General features: G+C 42.6%; 1 protein-coding gene across 2 annotated transcripts; it reads left to right on the top strand.

Moving 5' to 3' along the window:
- The first annotated feature begins 396 nt into the window (after positions 1 to 396).
- On the top strand, positions 397 to 8,697 carry RBM15 (RNA binding motif protein 15). Of its 2 annotated transcripts, none has more exons than XM_003933429.3 (2): positions 397 to 4,334; positions 8,328 to 8,697. In XM_003933429.3, exons 1-2 carry the CDS (start codon positions 1,469 to 1,471, stop codon positions 8,372 to 8,374), a joined length of 2,913 nt encoding a protein of 970 aa, XP_003933478.1. In that variant the 5' UTR covers positions 397 to 1,468; the 3' UTR covers positions 8,375 to 8,697. The 2 variants fall into 2 exon arrangements, with proteins under 2 accessions (XP_003933478.1, XP_010342311.1); XM_010344009.2 differs by having other exon boundaries at positions 7,565 to 8,697.
- Positions 8,698 to 14,448: the final 5,751 nt, after the last annotated feature.

Below are 14,448 nucleotides of genomic sequence, written 5' to 3'. Positions count from 1 at the left end.
CGCAGGTGCTCTGTCCGCCACAGAAATGCTCTACGGAAAAGAGATGTAAAGCGAACGACTGGAGGAGCCAAACGAGCTGGATCTGGAGCGGCCGCAAGGTGCCTGTGCTGCTGGCTTCTAACACAACCAGCGGAGTGTGGGGGATACCAGAAGGTACAGGGGGGAAACCAAGTGACATATCTGCATGGAGCCTACATCTCGCTTGATGATTTTTCGGGGAGAAGCATTAGATGTTAAAAACAAACATAGGTATTTTACGGGACAACAGAATTAAAAAACCCACACAGATTCGCCAAATAAAACAGGCAGCCCAGAGACATGTCCACGCTGTCCCGACAGTTCCGGCTCCGCCCGCGGGCCGAGAGGCGGGGAGCGACGGTCACTCCCCTCTGCTACCCAGAGTACTTGGGAGGGAACGGGGAGCGCCCGGGAAAGCCGAGCTCCCAAGCGAGGGCTGCTTCTTCGCCGCGCAGCTTGAAGTTCTTGAAGTTCCTAGTGTCAGCACCGCCCCGGGGCGTCAGCGTGACCTGGGGCTGCAGGAACCATGAACTCCTCGCTCAGCGGGCCTGGGTGACCGCAGGCGGGGCTCTCCCCGGCTATTCACGCAGCGGCCACAGCGACCTAAGATGGTGTCCGCTAGGCGTCCCAGGACGGCTTCCTGAGGGACTGGAGGGCCCCGACAGCCCGAGAGCCTGCCACGCCCCTGGGCCGGCACAGGTAGGATGGCGGGGAGCCCAGAAGTTTCAAACTCCAAGGGCCGAAGCACAGCTAAGTACCTCACGGAACTGAACAAATGTTTGTGGGAGAACGCTGAAAAGGCGGGGAGGCGGGGCTGGCTCACAGCCACCCTCTCGCGACATCTAAGTGACGTCGCACAGTAAGCACGTGTTCTAGTCTTTAACCTTCAGTCAGCCTCCTCCTTTATACGGGCCTACCCCTTTAACCAAGTGATGGACAGTTATTGCAGCCTATCAACTTCCTTGCCGACATCCAATCAGATTTAAACTTCTTTTAGCCGCCGGAGGAGTTGGAAAAAGAGGGTCGAAAGAGGGAGCTCACCCCCTCTGGCGATATCGCTGTGAGTCAGCCTCTGGAAAAAACGCTGAAACGGATGGCCTGACCTCCCAAATAGTGCTTTAAAGGACAGGTTTATTAGCCAATGAAAGGAATGAGGAGGTGGGGTTGCTGCTTTCACCGAGTAAGAAGTACCGTTACAGGGCAGACTTTTCGTCCAATCAAGACCTCCAGAGTTTGGGTCACATGACCGTAGAGTGCTAGGGGCGGAGCTAAAGCCTGGCGCGAGGAACCGTTAAGATAGACAACAAACATAGCCAATGAGGTACTCTGACTAGGGCGTTGGGAACCCAATAACAGTGGTCGGGCGGGCGCCTTCCTGGAGCGCGGGGAGATGTAAAGATAGACAAATAATTTTTCCAATGAGATTGCAGAAGAGAGAGCTAATTGGCCAATGAGGACTGCGGGGCGGGATCCTGTGCCGCGACGGAGTCCAAGATGGCGGCGTGCGGTTCCGCTGTGTGAAACGAGCGCGGGGTGGCGGGTTAATCACCTCCGCGGAGACGACCTCCGACGACCCGCAACAATGAAGGGGAAAGAGCGCTCGCCAGTCAAGGCCAAACGCTCCCGTGGTGGTGAGGACTCGACTTCCCGCGGGGAGCGAAGCAAGAAGTTAGGTGGCTCTGGTGGCAGCAACGGGAGCAGCAGCGGAAAGACAGATAGCGGCGGCGGGTCGCGGCGGAGTCTGCACCTAGACAAGTCCAGCAGCCGAGGTGGCAGCCGCGAGTATGACACCGGTGGGGGCAGCTCCAGTAGCCGCTTGCATAGTTACAGCTCCCCGAGCACCAAAAATTCCTCGGGCGGGGGCGAGTCGCGCAGCAGCTCCCGGGGTGGAGGCGGGGAGTCACGTTCCTCTGGGGCCGCCTCCTCAGCTCCCGGCGGCGGGGACGGCGGGGAATACAAGACTCTGAAGATAAGCGAGTTGGGGTCTCAGCTGAGTGACGAAGCGGTGGAGGACGGCCTGTTTCATGAGTTCAAACGCTTCGGTGATGTAAGTGTCAAAATCAGTCATCTGTCGGGTTCTGGCAGCGGGGATGAGCGGGTAGCCTTTGTGAACTTCCGGCGGCCAGAGGACGCGCGGGCGGCCAAGCATGCCAGAGGCCGCCTGGTGCTTTATGACCGGCCTCTGAAGATAGAAGCTGTGTATGTGAGCCGGCGCCGCAGCCGCTCCCCTTTAGACAAAGATACTTATCCTCCCTCAGCCGGCGTGGTCGGGGCCTCTGCAGGTGGTCACCGGCACCCTCCTGGAGGTGGTGGAGGCCAGAGATCACTTTCCCCTGGTGGCGCTGCTTTGGGATACAGAGACTACCGGCTGCAGCAGTTGGCTCTTGGCCGCCTTCCCCCTCCACCTCCGCCCCCATTGCCTCGAGAGCTGGAGAGAGAAAGAGACTACCCATTCTACGAGAGAGTGCGCCCAGCATACAGTCTTGAGCCAAGGGTGGGAGCTGGAACAGGTGCTGCTCCTTTCAGAGAAGTGGATGAGATTTCACCCGAGGATGATCAGCGAGCTAACCGGACGCTTTTCTTGGGCAACCTAGACATCACTGTAACCGAGAGTGACTTAAGAAGGGCGTTTGATCGCTTTGGAGTCATCACAGAAGTAGATATCAAGAGGCCTTCTCGCGGCCAGACTAGTACTTATGGCTTTCTCAAATTTGAGAACCTAGATATGTCTCACCGGGCCAAATTAGCAATGTCTGGCAAAATTATTATTCGGAATCCTATCAAAATTGGTTATGGTAAAGCTACACCCACCACCCGCCTCTGGGTGGGAGGCCTGGGACCTTGGGTTCCTCTTGCTGCCCTGGCACGAGAATTTGATCGATTTGGCACCATACGAACCATAGATTACCGAAAAGGTGATAGTTGGGCATATATCCAATATGAAAGCCTGGATGCAGCGCATGCTGCCTGGACCCATATGCGGGGCTTCCCACTTGGTGGCCCAGACCGACGCCTTAGAGTAGACTTTGCCGACACTGAGCATCGTTACCAGCAGCAATATCTGCAGCCTCTGCCCTTGACTCATTATGAGCTGGTGACTGATGCCTTTGGACATCGGGCGCCTGATCCTTTGAGGGGTGCTCGGGATAGGACACCACCCTTACTATACAGAGATCGTGATAGGGACCTTTATCCTGACTCTGATTGGGTGCCACCCCCACCCCCAGTCAGGGAACGCAGCACTCGGACTGCAGCTACTTCTGTGCCTGCTTATGAGCCACTGGATAGCCTGGATCGCAGGCGAGATGGTTGGTCCTTGGACCGGGACAGAGGTGATCGAGATCTGCCTAGCAGCAGAGACCAGCCTAGGAAGCGAAGGCTGCCTGAGGAGAGTGGAGGACGACATCTGGATAGGTCTCCTGAAAGTGACCGCCCACGAAAGCGTCACTGCGCTCCTTCTCCTGATCGCAGTCCAGAATTGAGCAGTAGTCGGGATCGTTACAACAGCGATAATGATCGATCTTCTCGTCTTATTCTCTTGGAAAGGCCTTCTCCAATCAGAGACAGACGAGGTAGTTTGGAGAAAAGCCAGGGTGACAAGCGAGACCGTAAGAACTCTGCATCAGCTGAACGAGATAGGAAGCACCGGACAACTGCTCCCACTGAGGGAAAAAGCCCTTTGAAAAAAGAAGACCGCTCTGATGGGAGTGCACCTAGCACCAGCACTGCTTCCTCCAAGCTGAAGTCCCTGTCCCAGAAGCAGGATGGGGGGACAGCCCCTGCGGCAGCAGCCTCTCCCAAACTCTGTTTGGCCTGGCAGGGCATGCTTCTACTGAAGAACAGCAACTTTCCTTCCAACATGCATCTGTTGCAGGGTGACCTCCAAGTGGCTAGTAGTCTTCTTGTGGAGGGTTCAACTGGAGGCAAAGTGGCCCAGCTTAAGATCACTCAGCGTCTCCGTTTGGATCAGCCCAAGTTGGATGAAGTAACTCGACGCATCAAAGTAGCAGGGCCCAATGGTTATGCTATTCTTCTGGCTGTGCCTGGAAGTTCTGACAGCCGGTCCTCCTCTTCCTCAGCTGCATCAGACACTGCCACTTCTACTCAGAGGCCACTCAGGAACCTTGTGTCCTATTTAAAGCAAAAGCAGGCAGCCGGGGTGATCAGCCTCCCTGTGGGGGGCAACAAAGACAAGGAAAACACCGGGGTCCTTCATGCCTTCCCACCTTGTGAGTTCTCCCAACAGTTCCTGGATTCCCCTGCCAAGGCACTGGCCAAATCTGAAGAAGATTACCTGGTCATGATCATTGTCCGTGGTGCGTCCTAAAGTCCATGTGTAACTTGTATTTACTACTTTGACATGGTTCCTGTTTTGTGATGTGTAATGGGATACAGCATCAGATGCAATTTTCTTTTTAGTTGTTATAGTGTTTTCTTTTTTATATTTTTATAAATGTCTTTAAAATAGAAGTCAGGACAATTTAGCTGGTTTTTGTTTGTTTGTTTAGCTATTATTTTAAGTGAAAGTGATGCCCTAAAGGTAGTAGGCAGATGGATTTGCTTTAATTAGGAGTCCCCACCCTTATGAGTAATTTTTTTTCTCTTTCTTCAGTTTTTTTTTTTTTTTTTTTTTTAATCTTGAGCTTAAAAAAACCTCAGAGTTACAGAACCAAAATTTTGAAAAGTCAGAATTTGGAGAAAAGAGTCCACTGACCATATAAAGAGTAACATCCATCTGAAAATGACTTGATTGGTGTGTACCTGAATAGTTCTTTTACCAGAGTGTGTATGACTGAAATTTGATCAGGGATCTCAAAGGTATACGCTGGTAAATTGTATAGCATTGTAATTGTTTTAATCAGGTTTTTGAGTATTTCTTAAGACACAGTTTATTCCCAGAGAGTTTGTTTTAACATGCATTTTTAAAGTGATTTTTTCTAGAGTTCTGTATCCCGTATATGCACTTTTGGTTTGTAGCAATAACTGTTCAGTAAAAATTAAGGACTATGTTACAAACCATACATGTCTTATGCTTACACTAGTATGCAAGAAGTGAGTAGGTGCTTTTAAAATCAGAATTATTTGGTCAGTAATTGGTGTGTGGTGGTGTTTTTACTGACTTTTTCAAAGGTGTAGCAGGTACAGTTCTAATTGTGCATATTTCAAAATTAAGTGTTCTTCATTAAAGATGAGTTTTTGTTGTTGTATCCATTCAAATTTCTGGTTTCAATAATAGAAAGAAGAGTTGTCTGCAGGCTCACAGTCATCTTTTGTTTCAGTGGGCATTAATCAGCCATATTTGGATTGCATAGTTTTTTAAAACGTTATCATAAAATGCCTTTGACATCCTCTTTTAAAATTTTGCTTGTCTTTATTTTCATATTTAAACAGTAATGACATTACATTATTAGAAATGTTTTCAACAACTTGGAAGTTTTATGTTTAATATTCTTGCTGCTGTCCAGCTACAGAATTGAAATGTCAGTGTAGGAAAACCTTTTTAAAATTGTTTTATTTTCCCAGGCACCTGGAATTAATTGCAGGATCATTTAACTTACCTTCACAGGTTTTTTTTGGTTTTTTTTGTTTTTTTTCCCAAAGCTGAGAATGATATCAACCTCTGGTTCTCAACAAGGACTTTTGCTGCTTAACAGTAATGGATTATTATTATTATTTTTTTAATCTACCCCCTCTGTCTCACCCCTAGTTTGTCAGGTCATTAGTAGCTATATTTTTCTCCCTTGATTTAAGTGCTGAAGAATTCAGCTAAGGCCCTTGATACTTAATTATGATTAGAGGCTTTTGGACCTTCTGGATCACAGTCATGTTTTTGTTCTGTGAAAGTGACTTATTTGAAGCCTGGCAGAACCCAACTGTTTTCTTTCTGTTATCAAAGCTGGTAGTTTTGAAATAGCACCAATAATAACCCAGGGAAATGTCATGTAATTTTTATTTTACATTATGACAGGTGTCTAATGCATGTCAGCACGAAAGTATCATCACTGCTGTGTCATCCCTCTTGGTTTTCACTATGCATTTATAATTTTTTAAGTGTGCAGGTTTTGTAGGGCTTTTTTTTGTTGTTGTTTCTTTTTAAACTGGAAACACTAGCCATTTTGAGAGAAGGAAAGTACTAAGCTATGAGCATGAAGGTCCTTGTTGTGCCTCAGGAAAATACCTGAAATCCTACAGTGAAGACTTGATGCTTCCTGCTTTGGAAAAGCAGTGCTTGGTTTGGAGTAGACACTGTTCAGGAACTAATTCAAGTGTGGAGTCTGTGCATACATGGGCTCAAAGTATAATTTGTGGCTAGCTACATTTTTCCTGTTGAAATAATCTCACTAACCATTAACTTTTGAAAATCTTTTGATAAGATAGTTGGACAAATGATTTTGCTCTTTGGATAGTGAAGTCCATGGTATCTAATTTTACTGTCATCCAAAATGTGTTATTTTTTCTCTCTTTTTTTTTTTTTTTGGCTAGTATGACAGCTTACAGAAGGGTATGTGTTTTTGCTCCATGTTTGTTTGAATCCTTACCTGACATTGCTGCTTTTGTTAGGTCTGAGCAATTTATGCTTCAGTGTTTTTGAAACAATGGTTTGATACCATTTCTAAATGTTTATATTATTAGAAAAAAATTATGATTAGTTTGGTTATTACTTACAGAGTGCCACAGTGTACATGAACCTCTTATTTGTATTGCCCATTCTTTTGTGTAGGTTCATAATATCCATAAAGTATCTAGTTAAACCTTCAGAATTCGAATGAAAGCAAAAGTCTAAAACTGTTCTACTTCTCATTAGCCAGGATTTAATAATCCCAATGTTGAATGTTCTTTGTAACAACCAATTTTTTTCTATCATTATTTTAATGTAGTTGATTTTTCTGGAACTCAGTTAAAATGAATGGAAAGAAAACTTCAGGATATCATCCAATGACTTAAGTATTACTGGCAAAAACATGAAGATAAGACTTTGAGATCACAGCTTCAAATTTTATGGAAAATTAAGCAATCAATACCTAGCCAGTAGTTCTACTCTTAGGTTATTTTATTGGGATTCCTATAAATAGTTTTTTTCACACAAAGATTTAAATTCTTGGTGTACTTTGTCTCTTAACTGAGAGTGGACAGTTTTTCTTTTGAGGATTACTTCTTAAAATGTCCATCCCCTGGCTGGTTATAAGCATTTGAAGGTAAAATATACTCTGGCCCTTCTTGACTCGCAGATCATTTTAGGTCCAGAGTCAGGTGTCTGGTTATTCCTTTCAGAGTCAGACATTGTTTAGGTTTATTTAAAAACGATTAGCAGGTTTTCACTGACAATGCTTTTTTTAAAATAAAAAATGTCAATCCACCTTTTTAAGGCAGATTGTTCATTATCCATGTACAGTTTGAAATATAGTTTGGGTCCATATAGGAACCATTCCCCAAAATCTCTGGTAACAGAATTAGGAAATCCTCTTGAGAAGAGGGCCTTAATGACCTTTTACGTGAAAAAAAATTTGGAGAGAATTTCTGGACTTTTTTTCTGTCTCTGCCACAGTGTTTGGTTTTGAGATAGGAGTTAGGTCTTATAAGAAGAGAGAAAACTTGGCGCTGACTCTGTTATAGTGGTTATACTGGTATCCCTAAAGGGAGAAAATGATTCAGGTAACCACAGTGAAATGTTAAGCTTAATGAAGAGTTCTATATGTGTGGCTTAAACAGTTGAAAAGTGAGAGTCCTGAAGTCTTCTTTGGCTGTTTAACAATGATTTGTATGAGTGTTTTCTTAAAATAACGGCTGCTGTCTTTGGTAACATAGATGAGGGTGGATTTTTAAATGGCTTTGTATCGACCCCTTTCTACAGTAATGGAGTAGTCTGTGTTGCTCCATATAAATTACAGAATGAAAATAGATGGGGCAAAAGTTTGACTAAACGTCATCTTTTTATAGTGTCACTTTTTAAGTTCTATTTAGAATATATTGATAGATTATAAATTGATTGTGAAACTTTCTGAATTTTTCCAACATGTTTTACTCAGTTACATGAGTATAAAGGATATTTCAGTCCTGTTATCTTCAATTGCAGTCTTTTAAAAAAAAAGCCACCCTATTCTATTTGTTATATGTCTAGTCATACAGTAAATTCATTTCAAGGTTTATGCCAGTGGGTATTATTGGTGCTTTTTGAAGTTGAGGTGAACTATCCAAGAAGGTCTTGTTAATGTTATATTCATCTATAATGGCATAGGGGAAATATATATATTTTTAATATTGTAAACATTTGTACTGAATAACCTTTTTTCCCCCCCCTCCCCCGCAAGCAAAACTGGTTGAACAGCGGATGAAGATATGGAATTCAAAGCTCTAATGGACCTTTTTGAAGAGAAGTTGTGGCTTGTGTGGAGTTTACATGGGCCTCTGATGGAAGAAAGCTAATCTGTTTAATATTTGTGCATTTTACTAAAATGGCAGCTTAAAGTTGTGTATCTGCTATTGTGATGCCAATGCCGGTGTTTTAAGTGGAAAAAAAATGACCTCTTTGCTTTGTGCTGTGTACACAAGATTTCTGGAAAAGTAAAGAAAAACCCTTTTTATGGCTCACACAGCTTAAGAGTAGCTGTCTCTCAAACGTGCGCTCACAGTTGAGCTGCTTTTGTTTTATTCTAAATAAATTGTTTCTTTTGAGGAAAATGTTTTTCTGCCTGGAAGTGAATTGACGGCAAACCTTTGACCCCTTTGTTTGCAGCCGAGGGGGTACTTGCTGCTGCTCAGATCTTGTATGTCTTGAGCAAGAAGCAGGGAGACCATCAATTTCATTTTGACTTATCACAGTGTGTCAATTCTGAAGGATCACTAGTGTTACTGTTGACCCTCTTTGTTTGCAGTGAAGGGGATCATTTGCTTCTCGGTTCTCAACGTGATGAGGAAATGGTGCTGTTTGCTGGCACGCAAGAAGCCGGGGCAGGCACCCTGAGCCTCACCACAGTGCACGAGTCGGGGGCTTTTGCTGGTTTGAAGAGCTGGAGTTGCTGAAATTTAAGTTTTGATTTATTTTGTTCACCCATCACGTTTGGCCTTAGTTTCATTTTTAATTTGAAGAGAAGTTTGAAATTGCTTTATCTTGCACTTAACATTTGCACCAAATTGCCAAAAGAAGGAGAAATGCTCCGTTTGCTTTTTAAATGTTAATGATGATGTTAATAAAGCCTTTCCTGACACATTTGAGGAGCTCCTTCGTCTCCAGGGGCTTCTTACCAGAGTTATACAGTGATGGGTTTAGTTCTGAATGGATGAAGAGTTCCTGAGAGCTAGCGTTTGTAATTAGAACCGTTACTTGGTATCTGTGCCTTATTTGACCTTTGGTTCCACATGCCTTGGATGTGCATGCACCGTGACGGTTTCATAGGTACGAACGCACACTCAGGCCCAGTCACTTCGGTTGGTAGTACAGATTGTGAGGAAAAAGATGGAGGCATCCTTAAGGAGGAAAAATGTTTGCCTTTAGTTCCTGCATTATCCTGTACAGGGGCTCCTGAGTTTTGGAAGCCTGTTCCCAGTACAGGAGAACAACTCCCCTGTTTGCAGCAGGAGACTTCAGTACACAGTGACAACGCTGGAGTTCAAGAGGAAGCCAGCAATGCTGCACCATTGGCTTCAGACACCATTGTTGTTGTTTGCCAGTTTTAAACTTAAACTAGTTGCAGACGAAGACCACCTTGAAATGCAGGCTTGTTGGGCTTGTTTTGAATTTTAACCTCGGATGGAAGAGCCCTAGTGCTGTCTTCTCCATGCAGGATGATGATTGCTAGGCAACAGGTGATTATCAACAAAGGATGCCACGGTTATACTCTGCAAGGTGGTGTTCCAGTGGCAAACAGCTGTATAAACTCTTATAAACAGGTAAGAGGGTTTTTAGAGGTCAAAATGCATTATAATTAATAGGGTGAGGGCTTTTAATGTTGGGTGTGTTTCTCTAGATGGAAGTCTTAAGGCACTCTGCTGCCATCACTAGCTTCCTTCCTTCACCAAAGTGTCATATTTCAGGTCAGAACTTTTGTTCTACTTGATATTTTTATTTTTTAATTTATTTTTAACATTAAAAAATACTTTTAATGTGGGAGCCAAAGTTTTAAAATCTTGGTTATGGATTTGGGACCTATAGCCTTGATGTCCTTTACAATTTTGACATTTGCTGTTAACCTTGGCCTTTACCCTTAGTCATGATTTAATGATGCAGGAGGATTTACTGCTATAAAAATGTTGCTTGTTTACAAATACTGATTTCTAAACTTAAGAGTTAAGATATTACAGTGTATAACAGCAACAAAAGAAAGTATGCAATCAGATTGCGAGTGATAGATACTTTAGCCACCTGTGCTTTTTTTTTTGGGTCCCACAGAGAGATTGTAAAATTAGACAACCTTAACTTTAGGGAAATGAATAAGCAGTGTTGAGATGTCTGGCTTTTGTCTGCCCTTAACATTTTCACTATCTATGTAGTTTTACCAGCCTTCTGAACCCTTCTCCCCCACATAATCAAATTAAAAGTTTTGGCAGCTTATCACAAGCACAACTTTTTTAGTGTATAATACAACTTAGATTTCCTTGCTTTATTTTAAATGGGATCAAAATTTTTGAACAGAAGTGTTCTTTTTTCATCTCTTCCAGAAGACATCTAGTGTCTAGTAACTACAATAGCTAATCTATACTCGCTACTTTTTCCACAGGTTTGATTGGGCTCCTTGTATTTTGCTAGGCAGCTTACGTACCCATAGTTTGATACAGTAAAAGGGAAAAAGTGAAGTACAGTGGAATTTTTCAGGTTCTCACTGTCATAAGATTTTTTAAAACTGCTGAAAACTGCTGGTTATGAGATGATGGCTGCCATCTGAGGCTTTTCTAAATAGTCTCTCCCCTGCATTTCTTTTTTTTTTTTTTTTTTGAGACGGAGTTTCCCTCTTGTTACCCAGGTTGGAGTGCAATGGCGCGATCTCGGCTCACCGCAACCTCCGCCTCCTGGGCTCAGGCAATTCTCCTGCCTCAGCCTTCTAAGTAGCTGGGATTACAGGCACGCGCCACCACGCCCAGCTAGTTTTTGTATTTTTAGTAGAGACGGGGTTTCACCATGTTGACCAGGATGGTCTCGATCTCTCGACCTCGTGATCCACCCGCCTCGGCCTCCCAAAGTGCTGGGATTACAGGCTTGAGCCACCGCGCCCGGCTCTCCCCTGCATTTCTTTTAAACATTTTATACCTGATGGAAATGTCAATTTTCAGTGTGTTTTCTTTTTCTTGCTAGTTCACAGCATGAGCCTACTGAGTGGTTTTTCCAGTTAGTAAGCAAATATTTTAAATCATTATGGAGATTTACAAAGATTATGTTATACTTTCTACATATTTCTGTATGTCTGGTATCTTTTTAAGGTTTCAAGCTTCATCTCTCTAGTAAGACCGAGAAAAAAAGTTGCAGACAGGGCATTTATTTATTTGTGTATAAAACCATGTCATACAAAATGGGAAGGTACACAGCATGACAATTTTTTAAAAATTACTCTCAAGTCATTTTATTCCCAGCTGCACTGTGAAAAAAATTACCTGGGTTGAGTGTTAGATTCAGAGTTCTGGTTTTATAAATTGGAAACTTCCCTTTTGAGTTATTTGTGTGGTTTCCCAGTATCCTTCATGTGATCTAAATTTAGAGTTCTGTAAAGGAACTATTTCCAGGAACACCTTCAAATTGACTTGGGCTCAATTTGAAAAGTTTTGCTGTGAGCACTAAAATTGAAAATAAGGATTATCTTGATTTCAGTAAAACAACCTGAATTTCATAAATTGCCACTTCCATAGTTTAATTTGTATAATTGTTTACAAGCTGTTTATCTGAGACAATATATTTAGTAGCTTGTAGAGCATCTATTTTTCTTTTGACAGTAGTATATCCGATTATGGCTTCTGACTGTCATCTCTATCTCCCATTTCAATTTAGTCTTTTTGAGCTTTCCTGGTTAAAGATCCTTTAACTTAGTAACTTGAATTATAATCTAGTTTTAAAATCTTGGCAGAGGAATTTATTGAGTAACAAAATTCCTTCAAATCTCAGACAAGTTTAGTCTTGGGAACCAAGAAGAGATTTTGATCTGTCTATTCTCTTCAGCAATTTATGCTCTTAATTGGGGAAACTATATATAAAGAGGTGAATAGTTAATTTTTAATGATTTTTTTTTTTGGTGGGGGGGCAGGGTTTCTGTCGCCCAAGCTGGAGTGCGGTGGTGTAATCTCGGCTCACTGCCACCTCTGCCTCCCGGGTTCAAGCAATTCTCCTGCCTCAGCCTCCCATCTCAGCTTCCTGAGTAGCTGGGATTACATGCCTGGCTGATTTTTTTGGTAATTTTAGTAGAGAAGGGGTTTCACCATGTTGGCCAGGCTGGTCTTGAACTCCTGGCTTGAAGTAATCCACCTGCCTTGGCCTCCCAAAGTGCTAGGATTACAGGCGTGAGCTACCACGCCCTGCCTCTAATGGATTTTTATTGGTGATATAGGTGTATGAATGAGCATACGAACAGGTAGGTTACTTGAAACGGATGGTCAAGAAAGGCTTTACAGAAGAATTTGTTAGAGTAGGACATGGAATGGTAGAAGTTGAGATGGTTGTGTCAGGCAGATAAGCATGAATAAGAATATAACAGCTTGTGGATTGATGGAAAAGATAAGATGCAAACTGAAGCCTGGAATACTAGTAAAATGGTTGGGTTAACAAAAATAGGGAATCCTGAAGAGTAGGCCAGTTTGAGGGTTGGAGAATGGAAACAGATCAGTTGGGGCACATTGATAATAGTCATTTTGACTGTCTACTTCAGGTCAAGGATTCTGCCAAGTACTGTACATACATTATCTCATTTAAGTCTCATAACAGACCATAATTTGACAGTTTAGTGATAGAGCCACAGTTCTAACCAGCCCTTTGTCCCAGCTAAGGCTCTCTTGGTCACTCTGCTTGTGGAGGCTACGAATGGGATTAAAGCTGCAAGCCTGAAAAAATGGGCAGTGGATTTCAAACTATCAACATTGGCAGTACTTGCGAAACGTGCAGGCCCTTGGTACCTCCTAGATATTCTGGGATTTCTTAGGACCAGCATGACCTAGGAGTCTTTGTTCTTTTAGAAGTCCCCAGGTAATTCTGATGTATTCTGTGGTCAGTGGGCCGTGTGTTGAGCAACACCGGACCATGGAGAGTAGACTGCTGTGGTAAACTTAGGATAAAGTCATATTTGAGGCATGGGAAGAGAAGATGGTGCTGGAAAAAAGCCTAGGTAGGAAAACAAGAATTATATTGTCTCAGAAACTGAGAGGAGCTTCTATAAGATAACTTCAAAGCTATTGCGCAGACAAGGAGAATAAAACTGCAGTTGCCATGGAATTTATTATTTAAAATTGTCACTTAAGAAACATAACAGTTTTCTAGTCATGTAATTATTTCTCCAAGAAACTCAATCTAGATTACTATTTAATTTTGCGTCATAACAGCCCTGAAGATGGGCCACTGTTTTGTTTATGAAGTGCTAAAGGGACACCAGAAAAGTTTTGCCAGGAACTGATTGAGGTATCCTTGAGTGTTCAGAAGTCAATCTAAAAATACTGTGACTGTAGTCATAAAATTGAAGGTGATGCTGGGATTGAGTGTGTACACATGAAACTTGTTTTCATTAATGGATCATCACCTATATCAGCTACTTCTAAGTTACTAATAGGATTGAGACAAAGGCATTATAGGTAAAAGTGAGTGTATTTTTGTCCTGTAAATGATTGAGTATACTGCATTTGTGTTTCATAAGTATAGCCAATGAACTATTCAGATATTTGAGTACATATTATATACCAGACATTATTCTAGATCTTGGGAGTATATTTGTAAAGACGTGTTTCTCTTTTTCACGGAGCTTAGAGTCTGGTGGAAGAAAGGAGGTGGTAAGCTATGAATTAGGGCTGTTAGGCTCCAGACAGACGGTTTGGAGTGTATTCTTTTATTTATTTATTTTACTTTAGGTGCATACTATATCTGGATTGTATTCTAAATGCTGATTGCCGTGGGAAGCCATTGCAGGTTTTAAGCAGGGAGAGTGATATAATTTGATCAAGATTTGACTACCTAAGGAAAGTAATAAATTTCCTTCAAATGCCAAAGAAAATAAATTATTAGCATTTCACAAATTCTCTGTGAGACGATAAATACGTTCTTGTTAGAGATCAGCACTGCTCTTTTATTTAAGTACAATAATAAAGATTTTATTTTTGGGGGGCTCATAATTGTTGACCATCCTGAACTTTCAAAGCAGTCTTCTTTCTGAAGAGACCTCATTTTCTGAGCATGCCACTTCATATTATTTCTGCTTTCAATAAACTGTCTTGACATTTTCCATTGTAGTCATATATATGACTGATGTA

The sequence above is a fragment of the Saimiri boliviensis genome, chromosome 11 (assembly GCF_048565385.1).
Source record: "Saimiri boliviensis isolate mSaiBol1 chromosome 11, mSaiBol1.pri, whole genome shotgun sequence".
Classification (NCBI taxonomy): Eukaryota; Metazoa; Chordata; class Mammalia; order Primates; family Cebidae; genus Saimiri; species Saimiri boliviensis.
The sequence above is the reverse complement of the archived record's forward strand: the minus strand, read 5'-3'. Positions and strand labels throughout refer to the sequence as shown.